General features: G+C 46.9%; 1 protein-coding gene across 7 annotated transcripts in view; it reads right to left on the bottom strand.

Annotated features, from left to right (window-relative positions):
* Window positions 1–47: 47 nt before the first annotated feature.
* SGSM2 (small G protein signaling modulator 2) overlaps window positions 48–24314 on the bottom strand; it is a 39604-nt gene continuing 15337 nt past the window's right edge. The window contains exons 3-24 of one of the 7 annotated variants that reach the window (XM_039562665.1): window positions 23283–23445; window positions 21306–21467; window positions 18818–18885; window positions 18173–18318; window positions 17636–17770; window positions 17073–17197; window positions 16713–16780; window positions 16185–16348; window positions 15550–15679; window positions 14035–14169; window positions 11293–11443; window positions 10662–10726; window positions 10139–10284; window positions 9588–9716; window positions 6930–7112; window positions 6201–6575; window positions 5466–5590; window positions 4583–4665; window positions 4044–4153; window positions 3490–3586; window positions 2578–2745; window positions 48–2305 (exon numbers count right to left, since the gene is read on the bottom strand). In XM_039562665.1, coding sequence (XP_039418599.1) covers window positions 2217–2305; window positions 2578–2745; window positions 3490–3586; window positions 4044–4153; window positions 4583–4665; window positions 5466–5590; window positions 6201–6575; window positions 6930–7112; window positions 9588–9716; window positions 10139–10284; window positions 10662–10726; window positions 11293–11443; window positions 14035–14169; window positions 15550–15679; window positions 16185–16348; window positions 16713–16780; window positions 17073–17197; window positions 17636–17770; window positions 18173–18318; window positions 18818–18885; window positions 21306–21467; window positions 23283–23445 — 3017 coding nt within the window. In that variant the 3' untranslated portion in view covers window positions 48–2216. The remainder of the gene's footprint in view (window positions 2306–2577; window positions 2746–3489; window positions 3587–4043; window positions 4154–4582; window positions 4666–5465; window positions 5591–6200; window positions 6576–6929; window positions 7113–9587; window positions 9717–10138; window positions 10285–10661; window positions 10727–11292; window positions 11444–14034; window positions 14170–15549; window positions 15680–16184; window positions 16349–16712; window positions 16781–17072; window positions 17198–17635; window positions 17771–18172; window positions 18319–18817; window positions 18886–21305; window positions 21468–23282; window positions 23446–24314) is intronic. The other 6 variants (XM_039562669.1, XM_039562668.1, XM_039562667.1 and 3 more) reach the window with 6 other exon arrangements.

Genomic DNA, 24314 nt, shown 5'->3' with positions numbered 1-24314 from the left:
GCTCTGCCCACCCCAGTCCCACCATGCAGACAGGTGAATGCAGAGGACACAAGGACACTGGGAGTTTATTTAGGCCAACATGTCTTTGGATGCACTTCAAAAAGGGCTGATCCTTGTTGATAGGGATAAATACCCAATTAGCAGCTGTAACAAGCAGTGGCTGAGGGAGGGCTACACCCACCCCTGCACACAGAGGCCTTTGTTGGGCCTTTTTACAGTGGAATGGGAGAATGTTCCGTAACTCCCCAGAGACTCATCTCCAGGCAGACCTATTTAGCCTAAAAACCTGGAACACCACTTCAAAAACTGCCAGTAGCAGCCAAGCAGCCAGGTGAGACTGAGGAAGGACCATCCCTGCTGCAGGGGAGGCATAGCTGGAGGAGTTTAAGGGGTTTGAACAGGGACTGGGAGTGATGGAGGAGGATCTCTTCTGGAAGTCCAGCAGCTCAGTTGGATTCAATGCAGCTGCAGCGCAGTCAGGCTTAAAATTTCAGGATGAAACTTTTACTTTTTAACACTTGTCATAAGCCTATTTCTGTTCTTGGGCTGGGCTGGCTCAGGCTCAGCCAAGTGGGTACATTAAAACTGCCCTTAAAGTCCTCTACAGGACCTCAGGAGTCTACTTGCTGGTGACCTACTTACTGCCTTTAGCACCACAGCCCATGCAGCTCATCAGAGAAACATTAATTACATCTCGTCCTATCCTCCCAGATAGCCTCATCCCTGTTCTGTCATTGGAATCACCTTGGGAGGAGAGAAATCGGTCCCAAAGAGCTCCACGGGATGCCTTGACAATAAGTATTTATTCATAAGTTACATTTAAACATAAATAATTGAGCAATAAAGAGAATAGTCTGCTCCCAACAAAAATAAATAATACACAACATTGATAAAATCCAATCAGATAGAATGTTCTAACAAATACAGCAAAGTTCACAGACTGGAGTTGTGTGAAACAGCTGTACAGAACATTCCCAGCATACCAAAGGAAAATAGTGCAGTATTATCTGTACATCCATCACTCCCCGGGCTCTGGGAGTTGGAGGTTTTTCTCACTCTTCTCATTCTTTTAAAAATACTTTTTCAGCTTTCAAGTGGACAGATGCACCTGGAGCACTTTTGGGACTGCGAAGCAGCCACAGAGGCTGTGGAGGTTGGGCACTGCTAGGACTGGGGATCAGCAGGGCCCCACACCCAGCAGGGGCTGCAGCAGCAGCTCAGAGCCCCCCAGCAATTCCAGCTCCTTCACCTGGCAAGGGCTGATCCTGCTCGCAGAGACAAGCGCCGGGTTTGTGTCTGCAGGATCCCATGGAGACTCGCCCCAGAAAGCTCTGCAGAGCAGGGAGGAGGAGGAGTGTGCAGTGAGTGATCTGGAGCAGGCTGGGCACTGCCATCTGCTCTCCATGGGATGTGACTCCGTGGCTCTGCACAGCACAGGGAGCAGGAGCTGCCAGCGTGAGCAGAGCCCTGTCTGTGGGCTGAACCTGCTCACCTGAACAGCACAGAGCAGGTCCTGGCAGCTGGGAGTGGTCACAGGGTCAGTTTGCAAAGCAAAACAAAGGCAGGTCTGTGTGGGCCACGAAGACTGAGCAGTGTGAGCCAGTCAGCCAAGGCCAAACTGGGGTTTTAGCTAATGAGCTCATCAACTGCTCCCATGAACTTAAGGCCATTCTCCTAGCCAGGAACCTTATCACTTTAATCACTGCTAAATACAAACCCAAATGTTTTAGCAACATGAGCTCAGACACATTCTCTTCCATGTTCAAGGCAAAGACAGGGAGTCCAGGACCATGCTCCTCCAAGGACCCAATCCAATGCTTCCAACAGTGGACCTGGCCTTGCCTCCATGGCAGCTTCTGGCAGAGCACACAACGTGCATCCAGGCTTTAAAGGTGCAGTAAGTCAAAATATAAATGTTGCAGTAGGTCAAATCCCCCCTTTCAACATCGCAAAGATGAAGACAGATGTCTTCTAGAGAGGGAAATAGAGAATGCAAAAAGATTTTGTCTAGAAATACAAAGTGAGTGTAACAAGGACTATCAAACGCCAGCCTCGTCTGGTGAAGGGAAAGTTTGGGTTTTAAAAGTCTGTTACCATCTCCTCACTATTTATTACATTACATGGAAGATGCAATTAAAACGCCATTGGGAATTACAGTGCAAGGAATGCTCCATCCAGTGGCTCCCAGCGAGGCCCTGGGGACAGCCTGCCCATGGTCACTTGTTCTCAATCAGTGTCTGCACTTTGTAGACAAGGTCTCTGGCTATCCTCAGGATCTCCACAGCATCGTGGTGCTCAGCCATTTCTAAGAGACACAGACAAAACTGTCAGCACCACCTTCCTGCCCTGGCACTGCTATTCATGTAGCATTAGCATTAATTAATTAGTGTAACAAGCAGCAATCCCAAAGAGTTGCAGGGGGTTGGTTTTGGAGAATTAAGGACAGAAGAAGTGGATGAATCCCTTGTGCTGCAGGTCCCAGCACTGAGACTCAGAGCTTAAAATGAGCAGCACCAGACAGCCTCAGGACCAGAGAAGGAGCAAAGTCTCATTACTTTCTATCAAAATGGCTCTTACCATTAAAAAACTTGATGATATCAGTGAAGTCCATGTTGTTATCACGGATAATCTCTCGATAAACTTCCACAAGTGCTAAGGCAATGAAAAGGACAAAATGTTCTGAAGAGATGTGCTTTGCTGCCCAAATAACTTCCCACACTGTAAATACATCCTCGTACAACAATTCTGAATGGGAATAAACATTACAAGAGCATCTGATTATTCAACTGACCATGTCCCCCCCCCAACCAATGTCTACAGGCCTTACTCAGACATGAACAGAACCTGATGACTCCTCATTTTCCTCTCCCCCTCTCCTCCAGCCAACTCCTGTCACTTGTGCACGTAAGGCACAGAACTGGCTTTAAAGGACAACTGCCAGAGCCTGGAGGTGTGGTGGTGCAGAGCCAAGCCCAGGAAGGTACCTGAACCACAGTGACCATGTGAGAGCAGCACAGGGGGTGTTGTACAGGGCTGTGTGACAGGCTGCAGGTCTGACCGTGTGTCCGGGCGTATCTCGGCTCTGCAGTGGGCCTGTCAGCACCAACCCTGCTGGAGTGTGCTCGTGCAAGGATCCTGGGATCCAGGGCGCTCCCACACGATACAAGGCACCTCACTCAAAGTACAGCAGCTCCTGAGCTATTGCTGAGCTGCTCCTTGCTATCACAGGGATTAGACAGGAGGTATCAAAGCTTACAGGAGTGGGACCACCTTGAGCAAACAGGCATTTGCACTGGGCAGGAATTTGCAGCTCCCCTTTCTAAGCTCAGACTCATTCCAGTGCTGTTTCACCTCAGAGCTGCATAACCTTTCCTGGCTACAAACTCTTCAGTGATCCCAGCTGCCATTCACCATCCTGACAGACACTCACACCAAAACACAGAGCTATTGCAGTTCTAACTCTAAACTACAGGCACAGAACATTATTACCTCTTTTAAAGTCAAGCAGGAACCAGCGATAGCAGAAGTAAAAGTGAGTGTAATCTCCATTCTGGTGCATCAATTCAAAAAGTTCTGAGTCCAGAATCTAGAATGGAAAACATCAGCTGTCATGATGTGGTCTGAAAGCAGCCATGGTCAGAGGTGCTGGACTCCCACTCTGCTCCTCATCCCAGAGGATGGTCAGAGCAGCTGATAAGCACAGGAACAGCCCTTTACTGTGTGTGCCAGTGCTGTGACCTGGGTGCCCTGGCTCAGTGCTGGCCTGAGGAGTCACAGTTGATCTTCACCATGACTTTAAAGGTCCAAGCAACAAGGTGAAGATCCTACTGATTCTCAACAAGTGGCAAACGTCCCTCCACCGTGCCTCCATCTCTGCCCTCAGGCTGTAACTCTACAATCCACTTACAACTCCTCCTCCCGAGCTCTTAAGTCACACCTGAACCCCGCTCCTTAGAGCTCCTGCCCTTCACTGGGGCATCAGGTGAGTCCTGAGCCTCTGCCACAACCTTGTCTTCTTTCAGATACCCTTAAACCAGATTCACCTGGATGAGGGACCGCATGTTGGCGAAGTGTGTGTCCATAGCACCTCCATTGGGGAAGTTCTGGCTCATCCTCTTCATCAGGTGGCTGAAGCAGCTGTAGGCCAGCTGATCTGCAGGGACAAGGCAGACACTCAGTGCTGGCAACTGTGGGACTTCTTGAACCAAATTAATGGAACTGCAGGGCTTGGGAAGAACAGGGTCTTCCCCTTTGCTGTTCTCTTAATCCCAGGATTTAGATGAAAGAGAGGTTGGTTCCTGACTCTGGACCATTTTTATTAGTTATGTGTCAAAGAATCCAGCCTGCAGTTGACTTTTCAGTGTCAGCAACTGCCAGAACACAGTAATTTTACTAACTTGGGTAAAGTAAATGTTATCTGTCTCAACAGCCACAGGTGGAGAAAACATGAACCAGGAGTCACAGGTTTGATTTTGCTGGTGACTCAGCCCTGGTTAATGCAGACAACTCCTTCTGAAATAGCGTTTCTAAGGAAAGACCGCACTAAGGATACCAACATATCCCAAAGGAAAACCCTTCCTACCATTGTCAAGAATAACCATCAAAGGAGCCAGGAGGTCACACATGCCTTGGACATAACCAACTTCTAGGTGCTCCCAGACATAGCTGTGGAAAGAAGAAATCCTTGTATTGAAGGCTGATTCCATATGTGAGATCAAATCCTAAGCAGCTGCTGGAGGTGTGAGTCTCAGAACCTTCTGACACTTCCCAGAATATTTCACAGCTCTTTACTGTTCGCTGCCTGGATAAAGAGGCCAACCCTCACACACATGCCTTGCATCTCAGTGGTTTGGGAAAAAACAGCTGACAAATGCCCAGCAGTCTATGGAGAAAACCTGCGCTTTTGGCTTTTGTCTTCTGCCCTAAGTGGAATTTTGCTATCTTTTCCAAGTCTCAAAGTCCATGACACTTTCTGCTTTAAGTGTGTGTAGCTGAACCACCTTCATGGCAATTTGCATTCCCAGATGGGAAAACAACTTTCTATCGTTTCCAGCTGCTGTCAGTGGTCAGACACTGGTTTGATTTGGGCTGGATTTGTAGATACAGACTTTCTGTCTACTTACACGTGTCCCTCAGCACTGTCTCTGGGCACAGGCACTGTCACCTTTACAGCATGCCCTCAGAGCATGGAGGCATCATCCTGATCAGGAGAAACCCAAACCTCAGAGTACATTCAGAGAACAGTTCTCTAAAATAGGGTCGGTCTCTTGAGAAATCTTCTCAAATCTGCATTCCAAACTTGGACCCATGTTCTAACCTGCCATCCTGCCTGCTCCTCCTTCTGCCAAGTTTTTTAAAATTCATTAGTGAGAATCCTTATTGACTGTTATTTGCATTTTATTATAGTTTATGGTTTATGGATTGTGACAGAAATGTGAAAGTAGTTGTGTTTACAAGCTCATTACCTGCACATGACATTTCGGAGTTTCTCCAGGTTCTCAGCAGTAAAATACCAGTAATTCCGGTCACATCTCTGGACATCTTTATCAATTCTGTGCAAATTTAAGGCAACAGTGTCCAATAACTCTATCTAGAACAGAGAAGTTTGAGTTAGATCTGCCAAGTTCACAGCATTCCCAGGACCCTGTGCAGATTTGCACTGAGAATCACCAAACCAGAAACAGTACAATTATACTCTAAGCAGATGAGGGCATCGAAATACTCAATTACTGTCAAAAATGCCAGGTAAACCACATTTGTTTTCACTGGGGAATGTGCCAAGCCTGTCCTATTTCCAAATGGTTATTTTCAGCTAAATAACTTCAGCAGAGAGAAGCAAAAACTATGCTGCTGTGTGACAGCAAGAGTAACAGAGGTGGTGGCACCCTGAATCTAGATTTAGGTTGAGGTTCAGTTTGGTTAGATGGGGGTTTTAGCTTGATTTAAGTAACACTAGAATTGTACCACATTGTTTGTCTTGCCCTCCTGCTTAAGAAAAACACCCGAATGTTTCTTGCTGCCTTATTTCCAATCTAGCTCAAAATCCAGACAAAAAGACTTGGATGCAAAAATCCTCAGTTACCATCCCACCAGGTGTAGTTCTAATTTGGGATTCTCTCTCATTAAATCCTATCTGAAAAAGTACCAGTGTTTGCTCAGAAAGCAACAAGAGAGATGATGGTACTTCAGGTGTGACCTACTGTGTAGGACGCAGCGCAGACAGAAGCGACATCCATTAAATAATCCACCTGGGAACACAGCTGCTCCTCTGAGACAGAGTCCTGGGACTGCAGCACCCCTGGCTTGGCTCTCTGCACGTGGGGTGTGCCTGGCTCAGTCCTTCCCACCTCAGTGCCAGCTTCTTCCTCGGCCCCCTCCTCAAAGGAGCCGCTCTGCCCGTCGTCAATGCTGGACAGGATGCCCGAGGCCACCGAGTAGTTCCTGGAGGACGGCAGCCCCGAGTCGGGCGAGTCGAACTCCACGGCTGCCGGGGCTGGCACCGCCGTCAGCGCGGGGTCCTCCTGCCCTTTGGGGTCCTGTTCCACTGAGTCCGTTTCATCCACAGATATAAACACCTGGGACATGCAGAACCAAACACACACTTCAGTAGTAGTGGTCATTTCCTCTCTGCTGGATCTGACTAAAGGACCTACAAGGAAGAGATCAGGAGAGCTCTTCCTCTGCTGACAGGGGATCTTCCTTCGTAGGGGAACCTCAGAGCCCCTTAGGCATGTCCTGCTTAAGAACAGCTCTAGACTACCCAAAATTCAGAGCTGCTCTTCACTCTTAACATGGAGGCACCACAGCTGTAATCTCTGCCCAGAGTTCAGGAGCTGTGCTAATCTCCGTCTCTGCCTCCTGGGGCTGCACCTCTGCAAATGCTGAGTGCACTGCCCACTCCAGATGGTGAGTGGGAAGGGAGTACCTACATCATTGCTGATGGTGGAGTCCCTGTGGATGAGCCGCTGGACGTGGCTGTCGATGCTGCTGCCTGACGAAAACTTGGCCAGCGTGGCCGAATGCGACTCCTTCTCTCGCTGCTTCACAATGACCTCACAGGCCTTCCACTCAGCCATCACCTTCTGGTACCTCAGAGCAATGTCTGCGTCCACCTGCAGACAGAAACACGTCCTGAGACACTGCCCTCCTTGCCAAAAGGCACTGGCACGAAACAGGAGGAAGAGGTCTAAGGCAGGTGCAGGGTCTCAGGCTGAAAAGCCCAAAGGATGCTGAGGCCCTCCTGCTGCAGCAGCACATCCCTGTGACTGGAGAGGAGTAGTCAGGTGTTGGGTATTAACTGCAGGGAATTAATAACACTGCAGGCACCAGAAAGGATCCATATAAGCAGGCGTATACACTATCAACAGCATTGTGACAGTGACACAGAACAGAAGATGTCATGTGAAACCTCACACAGAAGTCAGATGCAATCTATGGAGTGAGTGCCACCTCTAACTGCATCATCCCTGATTTCATCACACCTCCTTCCAGCTCCTCTGTTCCAACACTAACGTAGCCCTTGCAAAGAATTCCAGGTCAGAGGTTTACAGACACCAGCCTGTGCAGAGTCAGATCCTGGGAGACACTCTGGAATCCCAGCTCGCACAGCCCGTCCTGTGGCTGCACTGTGCATGGCCAGATCCTCCTGCACTGGGCACCACAGGAATAAAACAGATCTTTGCCACTGGTGGCTTTCTCTTTTGAAAGACAGCCACAGAATCCCCCTTGAGCTATTAAGGGACATGTAGCAATTTTACTACTCTGTCACTTGTCAAGAGCTGAAGAGAAACCACAATCGTGAGCTGGCTCCTGGTTCCGCGCTCCGCTGGCTGAGCTGCTACCCGAGCGTTCATGCTAAGAGCTGCAGGCTATTTGTCACTTGAGGTAGCTGTCGAGTCATAAATCATAAAATACAACAGTTAGTGGAGGGCTGGAGGACAGCCACATCTGGGAGTGCAAAAATACTATCAGAAAGCAAAGATGATAAATCACCTGCAATGACTTCAGTTAGGGACACAATGCGTTTCCTATACATGCAGGTGTTAGGACTGTTTTCATGTCACTCATTTAACAGACTCCTATACTCAGTGTAAAGCTTCAGTCTCCAACAGCCCATTCCTTTGAGGAGTCAGTCATCACTCTTGTTTACTACTGGTGTTGAGTAGCTCATTACAATTCCAGGTTAAGTGTGGAGCACCCCTGGATTAGTAGGGTACAAACTCAGGGAGAAAAATCTTCTTTAGGAGCCTGTGTTCTGCAAATCAGATCTTTTCTATCTTGAAACATCTCTGTATGAATTTACTGTAATTCCTATCACACAGACTCCAGTATTTATCTTGTCAAATCTCCTGTGTTCTAGCTATACACATTACCTTTGAAGCTGGGGCTAGCATCCATGAGAGATGGCTTCACATCTCCCACTCTAAAAACTAAGCACCTGGGTCCTTTGGTTCAGTTCCAGACATACCTTCTATTTCTAAACATGCATCATAAATCTGGTTGTTCATATACCTGTGGAGATCAGAGACAAGCAAAATGCAATCTATGCAAGAAACCTCCAATATCCTGCCTTTCTTGAAAATCTGAGATAAAAAAGAATGGAGCAGTTCCTGATGTACACACTACAGCCAGAAAATCTATAATCTACTATGATGACTGGATTCAGGGGGGGAAGAGTCTGGACTGTGACCCAGTTTGAACAGTGAAGGGCTCTATTTCTCCATCTGTGTTCAGAACTGGCTTTTAAAGATTATTGGGAGGCAAACAACTAAAATTGCCACAGCAATATTTAGTAAAAAGAGAGCTGCTTATAAAGTGCCCCATTTGCAAGACACTGATTTGCCCATGGCAAGGCTCGAGGTCAGGCTGCCCTTCTGCTCTGCAGGTGCTCACAGGGATATAAATTACCCCCTGGCATATAAAGTAATTGGGAGTCAGCAAATGCCAAATGTTTTGATATATAAACCACTCCTTATCAATTTAATCCAGAACAGAATCAGCTACTGCATGAGTGCTACCTCCCTGGCAATAACACTAACTGAAAAGCAGATTAATGTGTTAATTATATTCCAGGGCAAACCTCATTACTGTTCTATCCAGTTCAGCCAACATTTGGGTGATGTCACAGAAAAGCAATGTTTTACCACCATACACAATCCAGACCTTCCCCACAGGGCAGGGTCCTGCTGCAGTCCTGTGGCTCTGCAGGGGAGAACATCCCATTCTCTCAGTCAGGGAGAACAGTGCTGTCACTGCAACCAATGACAGCACTGAGTAAAATTCCCAAATGTCAATGTCTCCCCATTTTATAAGCAACAAATTTGTGGACACAGGGTGTGCTCAGGGCACATGCATGCCATAAGGAGAGCTGAATGCAGGTTCCCTGACTTCAAGAAAGAAAGAACTCCCATTTTAGTGACTTTCAGACATTAAAACATGGTATCAAACCCCCTCTGCTTGCATGTGTTGCTAATGTTTTCAGTAGTGCTTTTCCCTTGGGAATATTAAACAGTAATAAAGACCAACGGTTGCTATCCAGAAAACAAACTCTGCAAATGTAACTCAGATTCCGTGGAAGCTGTGCCTACCTGGTCCATCTCCTTCTTGGCCATGCCAAATTTGTAGTGACCTAACAAGAACGGCCACACTTCCTTCCGTATCTCATGCTGGACCCCGCCATAGTAAACTCTTCTTAGTAATTCCAGTTCCTTGTAGTTCTACAGCGGCCAGGAGAAAGAGGTGTTGAAGGCAATACATCTGTATTTAACTCAGCTACACTCAGAGTCACTTCACACCGAGTACAGAGACACTGAAATGCATGCAGGGCACTAAATAAAGTCTGCAGCTTGATTCAAGCCTTTAGGGCCTTAGCTCAAATCCAGTCTAATATAAGCTGTCATGCCCTCCATGAAAACAATCTAATAGATCAGTTGCTTTGATATTAATTTATATCTTTGCCGTCATCAGAGAAGCAAAGGAGAGATGAGACTGTAAGAACCGACTCACTCTCACTAGCTGAGAAGCGACCTTGTGGTCCAACACCTTTAACATTTCTTGGGGCCCATTCCAGGTGATTCCCTGCCCAGTGCAGCAGCGTGTGGAGCCCGTGCACCAGACACAAAGGGGATGTGTTACTGACCTTCTTGTCCTTCTGGTACTTGCTCCAGACCTCCTTGGTGAGGCCGGCGGCGGCGCTGGCGGGTCTGTCGGGGGGGACGATGCTGTGGTTGACCAGCGCCGAGAGGTGCGTGCGCACCGTGGACAGGTGCCGGCAGTGCGCCAGCCCTGCGGGGACACCGAGGGAGCAGCTCAGCCACACAGCCCTGCCTGAGGGCAGCCTGGGGATCCCCAGGACAGTCCTGCCTGCACTGAGCTCGCACTGCGCCGCGTGAGAATGGGGGATCACAGCAAAGATTAAACAGATCTGACAGAGACCAGCAATGTCCGAGCTCTGCATTACGCTGCCATGTAAAACCACATTCTGTCTTCACTGTGCATCACTCCTCCCACTGCCAGCACAAAACTCACAGTACTGACACTGGAGTCACATCCACTCTACTGCCCTGAATTTGGGGTCAGACTGCTTTCTAAGCCAAACATCCCATGTTGTTTAGATAAGCATATGGACACCACATGGGCCAGATATAAGAAGCTTCACTTACATCCATAAAAGGCTCTGGAAATTATCTGCCTCTTCATGCTTTCACACAACATCTTTAGTGGAGTTCTGTGGAGAGGCATCAACAGGACAACAGCAGGTCATGAGGACAGAGAGCATCAGGAATTTCATGCTGATCCCTGCGTCCTACACACAGCAATTTTCTCTGCACCAAGACTTATTTAGTTAAAGGACATAGTAATAACAAACTACACTTTTAAAGCATTTCCCCCACCAACATTTTGGCCCCAGACAGATTCTCCCCTGGCACACACAGCCCCAACTTGCTGCAGGTGCACTGTAAAGGTCTGTGTCAAACTGAACTGCTGCCCTTCATTCAATTGTTAATGACTTGTTAAAGATAACGTTTCCAGAGCTGAAGTATTTTACACTAGACAAAAGAACTGGAAGCAACTGTTCTATCAAAATGTGACCTGAGCATAGTTTAATAGGTTAGTTTTAATAAACTAAATTTCTTGCTGCCTAACTTCAATTTTTATGTTAGAAACTACTTGAAAATGGTTACTTGAAAATTGTTACTCTTTGTCTTGAGTGCTGCAACCACTAAAACCTTCCTGCTTTTACCTGTGGCATGCACACAGTCCCTGGGTAAGCTCTCTGCACAGCTTGCTCACCGGTCATGGATGCAGTTGCAGCAGCTGGGAATGTCGTAGGGAGAGCTGCCCGTGGAACAGGAGATACAGGAGGAGCCCTGGCTGCAGTGCTCCAGCTGCCACGACAGCAGGTTTGCCCCAAAGCCTTGCATCTCTATCATCTCACTGGTGTCTGTGGAAAAACCAAACAAAACAGAAGGACATCAGCCTTTTCCCTTCTCTCCCCCTCTTCCTTCTGTGCATCCTGATGGTTCATGCTTCACTTCTCAACAGGCTCTGAACCTGGATTCTAGAAACAGGAGAGCAGCATCCTCAGAATCGCTGCTCTGGACCCGCTGCATGCTGTGCAGGGTCCCTTCCCAGGAAGCCAAACCCCTTCACCATTTGCCCCTCTCTTGCCCATGCACATCCCAGTTGATGTTTCAAGAGAATAGAGAAAAGGGTGCTGCAGGAACAACTAAATGGTTCTTGTGTAATACTATGGAAATGTTATTTATGGCCAGAAGAGATCATCTAGCCCAACCTTCTATTTCATTCAGGCCTCAGAATTTCATTTTGCAGTTCCTGGAATCAGCCATGGAACTGCTGGTCCAGCCAGAGTGAAAGTTGGAGCATGAAAGAAATTAAGACAAACTGAGTCAGTTACTTTCAGAAGATGCTTCTTTCCCCCTCAGAACCAGATCCTAAAATATTTAGCACAAAAGGACAGTTCCAGTCCTGCTAATGTCCATACTGTATTTATAAAAGGATACTCTACACAGGAGTATGTGATCCAACAGTACAATGCAGCTTCTGGAGTTATCCCTGCTCCACCAAATCTATTTGCCTTTTTAACCAGCTTCAGGAAAGGCAATGCAAAAAAATCAGCAGCTCCCTTCAGAAAGCTTGGCTTCAGCTCTTCAGCCTTCCCAGCTGGCATTTGAGCTTGTGGGGTTTTTGGTTTATAATAAATAACTGGCCTTTCAGCTCACCCATGATTAAAATTAAGGCAAATACAATAATGTATGCATAAAGTATGCCACTAAATTAACAGTTACAAGCAAAATTCAGTCCCCTGGGCCGTGCTTTTAAAACAGGTATTTGTTGAGTGGTGGTGGGGGCAATTCCAAACCATCTCATGCATTTTAAATCAAGGTAGCACAAAGCATTTTAGGAGTGCCTGTTAGAAAGTGGGCAGAGGTGAGGGAGGAGTGAAGTAAACCCATTTGTTAACAGAAAAAGCACAGGCTCATGCGGAAGCAGTCATGTGTGTTTCATTTCACAAAACAAAGTGTGATGCAAAAATGCTCTTCACCTTAATTCTTCAGGAAGGAGCTGAACGACCCAGTCTTTATTGCAGCTTCTTATTGGGTTCAAATAAAAACCACTGGATAAACATTTTTACATCATTAGTTTTTGCCTCCCCTCTATAGACAGGAAAAGTGGGTTTTTCAGTTTTAATTTTTTATTCTGTTTTTTAGAGAAACAAGGAAAGAACCCCACAGAACCTAAAGATTCAGATGAAAGGTACCTGAATTAGTGAAGAATTAGAGTGAACAGCATCTTTTATTTAATTGTAGTGGTGTTATCTGTAACTTCAGCTACATGCAAAAGTCAAGCATGTTGCAAAATGTCAAAGCAGATGGCTGGCAAACCTGCTACAACAGTGTTGTCATTATGGGATGGGGCTGCTGGAGAGACAGCAGCCCAGCCAGGCTATTCCCAGACACATCCCTCACTCTACCATCCCCTTCAAGAAAAAATAAGCAAAAGCAGACACCTGACAGCCATTCTAGTGCATAACTTACATTTCTGTCAGCTGACTAAAGACTAAATTGTGTTCCTTATGCTTAATGTGTACGTGGCAGTTAAACGTTCTCCTTCCCATTTTTGCCCGTATCCAGGCATGATCAGTTAGGACACCCTGAAACTTCCTAAAACAGCATATTTTTTCAAGGGAAACACTATTTTTGGAACTTCTTTCTGTCCATGCCTTCCAAGAACTCTGTATTAACTTGGGCTGGGCTTTATCAATGTCCAGGGGCTGCTCCCTTGGGATAAGTGTGTGGGCAGCCTAGAAGAATTGAGGAGGCTCTCCCTGAACACCTGTCGATACCCTGTGTAACCCAGAACTTCGGCATTGTACAGAGATGCAGGGCTATTATTGTCTCTTGCAGTCAGTCCCACCAGTCCAGGGTATAAGAGAAAGCAAGGACTTCTCAGAATTCAGAGCTAAACTACTGGATCCCAAGTGCGCACACATCTTGAGAATATCAACTTAAATAATATGAACTTTTTAAAGAAAAGAAATAGATGACAAATTTGTGGGGGGGTGGCAGAGCTCACAGCTGATCCTCTGAAGCCCATCCAGCCTATGGATGCAAGTGGAATGAAAGCACCAACCCCAGACAGGCACTGCATCTCCACACAGCCTTCTCTGCATACTCTGCTACCTTACAGGGAGATCACAAAGCTGTTACACCCCCTCCTTCTCTCCTGAGAGCCTGCTCTAGTATCCAGCCTTTATGGAGGTGGGGCAGAAAGCCCCAGAGGAGAGGAGGTTTGCTGCTCAGCAGCACACACACCAAGGGAGAGGGAAGAGGGAAGTTCCCAATCCCCACAGGCTGTGAGCCCATTCCCAGCCTCTCTGCACAGTCACCTCCATCTCCAGATCTCGTGGCCTGAGTGAAATGCCTTTCCCTGTAATAATGCCAACACTGTTGTATGCATCAGTGGAAGGAGCTGCAAGAGAGCTCTGGGACACAGAGGGAGGAGGATAAAAACCTTTCATCCTATTAGGAGCTGTGAGGTTCCGAGAGCAGATCATTGATAGCATTGCGTGTAGCTTATCTTCCTCCTCCTCATCATCGTCAACAGAGGTAGAGCGGCTGGCAGCTAAGTGGTGGTAGTTAATAGTTACTGCTCAAAGAAAATAGTGAAAGAGGAGCATAAGAAGAAAGAACTCAATTCTGTGGGAAAGCTCAAAAGGACATGGTCAGCAAAGACAAAGGACCTGAATCCTGCCTTCTGCTCGAGGGCACGAGCTCCTGTAAACGGCTGTGAAAACTGAGTTTCTTACAGAAACAAAGCATGCTCCACCAAACTCAGGCCGGCATTGAGTGCGCACAGGCTGTGAGAGCACATATGGCACACCACAGCAAGGGAGAAAGATCCCAGTGCCAGCCTGCAGCAGCTGAGTATGCTTTTGAGCAAAGCTCCACGGCAATTCTAGGCTCCCATCTAGCTTCTGTCCTTCACTGTGCCCTCAGCAATGCTGTGGCCCCTTCTCTGAAACCTGTGCCAGATGCACCTGGACAGCAAACCCTCGCTCCCAGCTGTGTGTGGCCCTGCAGACAGGCAGAGGTCCTGCCTGGCACAGGAGCTGCAGCTCCTGCCCCAGGAGCGCCCGGGCTCTGCAGCCCCTCCAGCAGGCCAAGGCACAAGGTGCTTTGCTGGTGTGTGCATGGACTTACCTGTGCCAGCCCGGCAGCCCTGACAAAGCCCAGCCAGCCCTGTGGCCCAGGCCCCGGGGTCAGGAGGCTGCAGAGGAGATTCCTGCTTTCTCAGCTGCAGTAAGTCCCAGTATGAGCAGTAACTCCAAATCCCCTGTAAACTTCAGGGTCTGATCTTCCCAGGAAATTCTTGCTTCTTTGCCAAGGGTAATAAAACTGAACATGCTGTTTGAGAACTAGCTCAAATACCTTCTTGCATGTAAGGAATTTGTATTCACTGATGACATGAGGTGGTTTGGTGCTCGGGAATTCATTTAGTTTCCTTGGAAGGGCCTTTATTTATCCATTGTTAAGTTTGTGCTTCCAAGCCAGGAAAACTTAGCCCAGGGAGTTCTTGGGGTACTTTTAAGAGTTTATGGTTGGTTTTTTTTCCTAATAACAACATTATGAGCAAGCAGTGTGGCCAGTAAAAATATCCTCACTTAAGGAGCAAAACTGCTCTTGGCTAGTCAAGCAATCTTTTGTTTCAGTCTCAGTTTGCAAGCCCAGGGGAGTATTTTGAAAACTTCCTCTGTAAAACACAGTGTAAATGTAAGATTCCCCACCTCAACTCCATTTCCACTAAGATAACAAGTCTCACTGCATTAAGGAAACCTAAGCTGCACCTGTTGATCACAATTATCTCTTAGTGAAATTTTGTGAGAGGTTTGGGTTTTTTACCCCCTTACGAAAACGTGGCTTGTCACCTGCAGGTATTTCCCAGGATATTACTTCAAGATTTACTCAGATGTTTGATTTGGTTTTTTGTTTGGTTTTTTTTCAAACAAAGCAGAACAAAGGCACTTACTGTTATCGTGCTTGTGTCCAGGATAAATAATTCTGAACACATAGTCTGTGGATGTGTCCTCAGCTGGCATCTCCTCCAGGTCCACTGATTTGTTGCTGTTCCGTTTTCGAAGCTTTGGAAACACCTTGCCCTAGAGAAAATAATAATTCCATACATTCAGCTGTGAGTGACTAACAGAGTACAACAAACTAAGTATTGCAGACCTGTGGCATCTTAAATCTCCCAACTTTCAATGTTGGGAGGAGGTAAGGGAGAAAACAGTGGAGTCATATACAGCTGGTGGTTTTGGGGTACTTAACACTACTTTTCTGTGTACTATAAACCAGCCTTTTCTCGTAATCTATGGGAGCTGGGCACTCCAAGCCTCTGGCAGCACCTCTGTCCAGTCCATCTCAGTCTCACTCCTATTGTGTGGGTTTGTATCTTGATGCAACAGCAGATTCCAGCTCATTGCTCAATGGGGTAATGAGGTATGAACAATTTTTACAGACCATGTGTGTAAGAATCAAATTGGACTAATGGAGTTATTTTGCCTCCTACTTTACCATAAAGCAGCTGGAAGTCCATGCCCAGACCCTGTGGAGCAGAGATATCAACACCAGCCTCACCCGAGAGCTCACCAGAAAAAGCAGTACCTTGCCCTGCTGGGACCACAGCGGGGGCTCCAGCTGGCCACGGGGCAGGAGCCCATTCTCCAGACAGGACAGGAAGGCGAGGAGGTGCCCTCCCTGGGGGAAGTGCAGCGGAGGCCTCTGTGTCCCATCCTGACTCACCAGCACTAATGTCCATCTGCTTTCTGCTGCAAGGGAGGACAGGGGGAGTCCACACTGTTACATCAGAGCCTCAATTTTCTGCTCTTACCCTCTAAGTAAATATTATTTGGGATCATCACTAAGTAGATAAATAAACCTCTGTAATGCACAGTGTGATCTAGGGATGATACCAGCCCTTCAGTCCTACAGAAACTCAAGATACAAGCAAACTATGAAAGCCTCATGCAGTTGTCATCCTCTATCAGCTGGGACTGGGGATTTTAACACTCATTCCCACATGGCCAGAACTAGTCAGAGGTGTTCCCGACACTGAGGGAGGAAAAGCAATCATTCAAGTGGCTCTCCTGCTTATGAATTTTAAAGGAATATACGCCTAAGGGTTATGCTTACGTTGCTGATGGCAGTGGATGCAGACAATCTGGCTCACTGGCACAACCAATGCGTAGTCCCAGTAAACACTAAAAGGGAAGGAAAGAGCAGGCAACATTGTTTTTTCCATATTCAGGAATGCTTGCAGTTCCAAGCACCTGATAGAAAGACTCTGCTAAGTTAATAACTGCTTAATAAATTTGGTCAATTGAAGCACATTATTAGTCAAGTAAACGGCAAAGGAAAGCAGGTTTCTCCACACTGATACTGTGGTACCAGGTCTGTACAACCTCTGCTTCCCTCTTCCCCTTCCCTTCCCCTTTCCTGGTGCCCCCAGCAGGTTACACAGTGCTTCCCATCTTGCCTGAATGCAATGAGTACCTTTTCTCCAGTTCTGAATCTCCAAGGGTTCCATTCATCAGCTGGTTTGGAGTCCACTTTAATGTCAAACTATCTGCTGACTGATGAAGGGAGAGATACCCAGGAATTGCCTCCAAGTCGTCTTTCTGTTCACAGAAGCAACAGACAGATAACCCAGGTGACTCAAGTGCACAAAATACCTGCATAAAATATATGTTCCAGTCTTTCTATGCCACACAAGTTTCAAAGCTGCAGTATTTGGGAACTGCTGAGGGAAACCCTAACAGCAGAAGTACTGGTATACAATATTGCTACAGAAAGAGGGGAAAAACCACAATACAGTCAGCTGGTTTATGAAATACAGTCCAGTAGGTTTGTTCCTGCCTACAGGCCCACTGCTCATTGACAGTGGTCAGGCAGTGAAAGCATTTGTCACTTGTCAAATCTACCCCAGCACAGGAGAGCCAAGCAGAAGGCAGCTCTGTGCTGAGAACAGAATGCAGCGAGCGCTTGGCAGGTCTGAGCTCCACCCCCAGCTACACCAGTGCCTCCTCCAGCCACAGCCCCAAACTCCACGCACTCACCGGCTGCACCAGGACGTTGTTCTTGCCGTAGAGAAGGTGTGTCCGGGAGTTCTGGTGCAGGGACTCCACGTACTCCCGCGCCGAAGCAGCAAAGCGATCTTCCGACGTGCTCCCGCTGGAGTGGCGCTTCCGGATCTACACACAAAGCCAGGGCAGGTCAGGCCGGGCAGGGACACACGAACTGCACCATTTACATCACTCTCTATGGACTGCAACTTCTTGTGCAGCCAGGGGAGTTTGCAGAGAAATCACCTGGACTCGTAACTCAGCCCTGACCATGGCAGCTCAGAATTTCTTGTGAACTACCTGATCAGATCACAACTGTCACAAGCCACAGAATTTAGTGCTGGATCTCAAATTTTTCTACATACAGATAAAGAGGACACTGTGGCCCAAATGGACTTCTAATCTGTGATAAAGGTTCCATTACAGAAGAGAGAAGAAAGGCTGTTCCAGATTCAGGTATCTACCTCATGGGGCTGTTTTTATTATCAGCCTGTGCCTTAACTCAGAAACAGGTACAGAGTAAATACCTACTCCCAGGGCTGGGCGCTTGGAGGGGGAGTCCTGGCGGCCGTGGGTGCCGTGGATCCGGTGCCGCTGCACCAGCTCGTCAGCCGAAGGGTCTGTCCAGTAGTGGTCAGCTGTCTTTAGCTTGGTGTACTCCAGAGCACAGGGTCCAACTAGGAAAAGAGACCAAGGGAGAAACCTTCTGAGTCTGCTCAGAAACATACCCAGTGCTATCCTGCTGGCTGAGCACTGAAGGTGAGATTCCCTCCTAAAGCCAAGTGCATATTAATGCTCACCAATCCTACGGGATCAGCCCACAACACAGACAACAACATAATAATGTATCACCCCTATTACCCAGGGCTGTATAAGAGTATTCCTGTAGGACACAATACCCTGCCACAGCAGCATGAGCAGTTACAAACTGCCAGCAAGCATTCGGTAAAAATCCATTCCCATTCTGCTTTCTGATCCAACCAATAATTACTAATAAAACCAGATGATCAGTCTCTTCTGGTCTTGTAAGCAACAAAACAACATCTTCAATGTTGCTCTATTATAAATAGTTAACTCCATACGAGATATAAAATGCACTTCTTGTAACACTGTCGTAATGCAAAATGCTTTAAGACTATTTTCTTCAGCATACAAAGTAACTTTGCAAGAACTCACCTAGCAGAGAAGCCAGTATTGGGCCACAAACAGGATCTGCCAGTAAAGCTTCTTTTTCATAATATTTACTAGGAATAAAAGATTAGAGCCCAGTTAAAAATATTCGTTGGTATAGACCATTTCAAAGCTTGGGTTTAGCTACAGGTCTAACATAATAGGCCAGTAAGAAAACTGTGTATCTGAACAGCCAGAGACAGGACCCAAGGAATCCAAATCCCAAATAGTCCCTGAATTTGAGAGGTAGAGGGAAAACAGTGGCTGGGATTACCCAGAAATCACCAATGTGAGCATCTCCTCCAGAAGCTCTAATGGAGCTTGACTGGCCCATCCACTGACCCTGTGAAGAAGTGTTGTGTTGGGTTTGCAGGTAAAAAAGACTTTTACCACATGGCATGTCCTGAAGTGTTTTTAAAGACCATTAAAACATATTGTAAGAAATTAATTTACTCTATTTTACGGATCAACTTTTGAATAGATCATTTCCTAAACTATATCAACAGCACTGACTAGTCTCCATGGAGCATAAAACAAGCCTGGAACAACTAAAGTAATAAACCTACACTCCAGACTTCTGCATTTAACCAGCTGAGCAGCACCCCTCCTTTGGATGTACATTCTGCCCCTGATCAGCTGTGCAATCCCAGGAAAGTCACCTCCTCTCGATATGCTCATTCTGGCTCACCTATTTTTCAGCTGAGCTCTGGAGGGGCAGGAGCTTGCCTTGTGCTCAGTGTGTTTACCCAGTATATTTGATCTGGGGCTTTGGGCAGAACTGCAATATGGGAACAAACAATAGTTCTCTGAAAGCAATTTTGTCCATTTTCCACAGAGACAAAACAATCCACACATTCTTAAACACCTCTTCCATCTGTGAGGAATCATCTTGAAACACCATGAAGAACAATGAACTACTATAAATAGCTCTTGCAATGACCCCGAAGTCTTGCCACTGCAGCAGGCAAAGCTGCTTTACAAAACCACATAGCTGAAAAATCCAAACACCCACATTTCTTGAATGCCACTGTCCTCTGTGGTCTGTTCACTAGATGGGGCTCAAACTCTAAAGCACCTGCTCCTCTTCCAAGACAGAACAGCAGAAGGATGTGAACATGGAGCATTTGAGCAGTAATGTCACAAAAATGCATGGCAACAAGCCTTATGAAAAGGTTTGTTTTATTCACCAAGTCAGGGTCTCAGAATCACAGACCTGAAGTGAAGGACCTGATCCTAACACATCTGAACAGATGGGGAAGGCAGTGAGGTGAACATCTACAACACACAGCGATGGAACAACTGAGAGCAAACTCTCCTGATGTGTCTGCTGTGGATTATGTGGAAAAGAAATTAAAACCTCTTGTACCCATGTATCTGCAGACACGGAGGCAGTGGACTAAAATGCTTTTGTTAACTGTGTCTCTGGGACGCGGCCAACCCTCCCTCTGTCTCTTCTGCACACAGCTCATAAAATCCAAGATGGCATTACATATCCCAGAGCAACAGTTTGCTTGAACAGCACAAAGACCTTTCTTCCATTCTCTTGCTTTTAGTGGCAAGATACATCATGAATGTATGACAAGGAAAACAGTAACACAAACTTGGAAAGTACTGTGAAAATAAGCTGCTCTGCCCTTAGCTCTCATCCTTGTTCAGACACATTGGCTTTGGATGGACAAGAATGTTCTGCCAGTGCAGAACAACAAGAGCACCCCTGCCAGCAAACTGCCATTCTGGGACCACACCCAGCTTTAGAGTCCCTTCCTTTCTCTTTTTATGGTAGATTGTCCTCAGTGTGCCCCATTAAGTCTTCTGTATCGTGGGTTATGGGAGGGCAGGAAGGGTAGGAGTTAAGAGCTGCTCCTTGGCAAGCCACAGCTGATGCTGGGCAGCAGGAAGCAAGGACAGAAGAGAGAGGACTCGTCTTCACCTCTTAAGGAGTCCGTGTGGAATACATCCGTAAAGCACTGATGCTCTTCTCGGGTTTTGCAAGGGAAGACTTTCACTTTACACAAAGCTTGATTTTTCTAAAAACGAAACATTATTCAAAGAACCTGTTTTCACAACCCTAAGGTTTTATGTCAATAGCTCCTCCTGTTCTAATTCTCCTTTCTTTCATCTACAAAAGGCATTTTCCTCCCTGACATCCTAAAGTTCCAAAGGATTATTTTCAGCCCATGACATATTAGAAAACATTTCTATTCCACTAAGGTCTAGGTCCCATTAGAATATGGGTACCTAATATACTTGAAGTTAGGTTTTTAGCTGATTTCTGGAAAGCTGAATGTGTGTTAATGTTTTTTTGTAAGCCTGAGACACTGTCAATGATGCAAAACTAAAGTACATTTTTTTCTAAATGCTTGTGCAACTGGTTTTCATCTTACCAGAAGACTGCATCACAGGGGTTTGCTGAAGACTTTTGAAGAAATCCCTTGTTGCAGATACCTAAATGCATCAGTCCAACAAATCCCTGTGCTTCTGCTGCCTTCCTTACCTGCAGTTATCGACAATGTACTGCACAATCTTGTCCAGCACCTTCTCAATCAAGGCTGTCCGAACCCAGATGTGTTTGATGGCCTGAGGTGTCAGGACAGGTGTTTTGCTTGTGGTTGATCCCTGCCTTTTGAGGGGTTCGTGCCCATTTGGCTGATTTTTCCTGCAAAAGGTGATAAAATAAAAGTAGTCAGAATTTGGACTGTTTGATGACAGCTCGTGATGGGTTCATCCTCCTGCATCAGGTAACACAGTGCAGATGCAGGAGAAAGGTGGCCACAAAGCACAGGGGCAGCTTCCTTCTGCCCAGCACTGCAGGCTGCCTTGGCTCTCCACACGCTGCCTCGGGCTGAGAGGGGAACAGGAACCCTCTGAATGTCTTTTCCAGAAAATCTCCCCCTTAAAATAGAAGAAGGTCCCGTTTTGCCTCAATGAGGAAAGAAACCCTGACATCTTCAAGTTCTTTGCCAGCACTTGGGTTTCCTTTCAGGAAACTGTTCAGTTACACAGAGTTAATACGTTTATTTGGGGCTGTTTCGGGTGAGATCCATCATTCCCCCCTGCACTTACAGGGCCCCATGTCCTACAGGAGGGCATGACAGCAGTCCTGCAGGGCAAGAAAGACACGTGACACCACTGACATCAGAGCAATTGAGTGTGGTTCGTCGCATCCTAAACACAGCTTTTCTTAAGCCACAGCCTCAGGAGCAATGAGGCTGTTACAGCCCTTCTGCCTCGTTTCATACATCCAGCAGAGCGAGTCCACCCCCTGCAGTATTTCCCAATAGTATCTTTGCTGTGCGTATTTTCTACAGCACTTAACTTTTGTGGCTGTTAATAGCTGAAAAACACACAAAATTTGTCCAAGAGAAACCACAGAATTTAAGTTCATTTGCTCCTCTCTGTTAGAGGATACAGCCAAAGGTCTCTGGTGGTTAGAGGGGTGTTTGTGTGGGCTCTTAACCAGGAGAGAGGCTGGTGAATTTTCAGCAGAAAACATCCTTCTTCCCAACATTTAAAAAATTAAAATTAATAAAATCCCTGTCTGTATCAGTAGGCACAATAAAAAATGCATCAAAAATAGGTACATATCTGTCAAAAACTACTTAACAAAGTCTGATAATTACAAGCCTAACAAAGATAAATGTCAGAAAATTACACAGAAATATAACTGCTAATTTAAATAACTGTCAATAATTGAAGACAAGCTCTCTTGGCAAAGCCCTTCTTATAGCAAATTGATCAAAGGCTAAAAGTTCCTACAATGTACAAAGAGCCCTTAGGGCTCACCAGTGCCTACAAACAGAATTAAAAATGCTCTTGTCCTGAGCTTATAGGACAAGATGCTCATGCACTGTGATTTCATCTACAGAACCACATGGAAAATTTTAACTTTGCTACTCACCACCAGCAAGCAGTTTAAGACTTTCAGTAATCTCAAGTCCTTGACTCCAGAATTCTGTTGTGTTTAAGTCCAGTACATACTGAACAGCTTTCCTATAACATCCATCTTCCCATCACTCTTTGTATCCATTAATTTAACTGTTTCTGCTATGACACCCACAAATCTGCTCCTGGTTTGGCAGGAGCATGCCAAAACAGCTTTTCCAGTATGTCTGTTCTTGAGTTCCTCCTTCCGCCCCCTCCCTTCCCACCAACAGTCCAAGCTGGTCCACCATACCTCGCCTGTGAGCCCTCTCTGAAATCACCAGTAATTAGTCACTTCTGTTACTGAGTGTGGGCTGAATGTGCTGCTCTGCTGTACTGAGAAGCAAAATGAAACACCAAAGCCCCAGTTCCCCACCTCTGCCCTTTTGCTCACTGCCAGCTTGATCAAACACAAACATCTACAGTCACTAACGAGACAAACTGCATCACCCGTGGCCAAGACAGGCCCCTGTGCACTCACAGGGCAGTCTGTGTCCCACCATGCTGCACAGAAACACTGCATCAACTTGGCTGATGAACAGAGCCTCACCTGCTCTCTACCTGCTGCTGCAGCTCCTGCACCTTCTTGCACACGTCTCCAGCTATGGCACAGGTCTTGCCCACCTTGGTGAAGAGTGCGGCCACCTTGTCGGTGCGCAGGAACCCGGCAGCCCTGCGCTTCAGCATGTGCAGGAGACACGCCTCCACCACACCTGTGGGAACAGGGACAGAATGTTACAGGTCCTGCTGCCTTCAGCCTCGGCCAGTGCCACCTGCTCACTGCCACTGGGCAGGTGTGGGCCAAGAACAGAGCTGGGGGGACAGACAGGAACTCAGAATCAGGTGATGCGAGCATGTGTCTAATCTGCAACTACAAGCACCTTGTAAAGTACAGATAATGGCAGTATATAAATGAACTGGAATCTCTCCGAGTATTTTCACCCCACTTTACACGTGCCACACAGAACCACACTGTAACATGCCCTGATGGCCACCACTTGCACTATGCCAGCCTTGCAAGACTGCAACAGAAATCTATCCAGCTCTCATGTAACCTGCTGCAGGGAACAGAACTGAGAAATACAAATTTAAAAAACCAAACCAAAACAAAACAAAAAATAAGCCTTCCTTGTCTATCGGCTCCTAAAGTGAGACTGCAGATGACTCACACAGTCAACACTGCCCATACAAAGGGATGAAGGAAAACAGACCAATTCATTCACAGGAAAGGGAAAAGACCCAGCAGTATGTGCCAGGTGTGTGCTCAGGGCAGGGCAGTCTCCACAGGGCTCTGAGTGCAGCACCGAGCACGGCTCTCCTGTGCGGGGTGGCGGCAGGCAGCCCATCGGGACACCGCAGCTCCCCCTGCCACGTTAAATGCTGCTTACGAGTAACAAATGGCACTCCATCTGCTCTGACACACTCTCCCTCTCGCCCAACACTCATGGCTCTTTTTGAGAGAAGGCAGCATTTTGTGGCACTTTACGCCCAACGCTGTCAGCTGCTGAGCATTTCCTGAAGACTGCTCTGCTTATTGTACCTGAAGACTCCAAATCCCGTAACACCTGAAAGCCTCCATCTG

Source organism: Corvus cornix, chromosome 19 (genome assembly GCF_000738735.6).
Source record: "Corvus cornix cornix isolate S_Up_H32 chromosome 19, ASM73873v5, whole genome shotgun sequence".
NCBI lineage: Eukaryota > Metazoa > Chordata > Aves > Passeriformes > Corvidae > Corvus > Corvus cornix.
The sequence above is the reverse complement of the archived record's forward strand: the minus strand, read 5'-3'. Positions and strand labels throughout refer to the sequence as shown.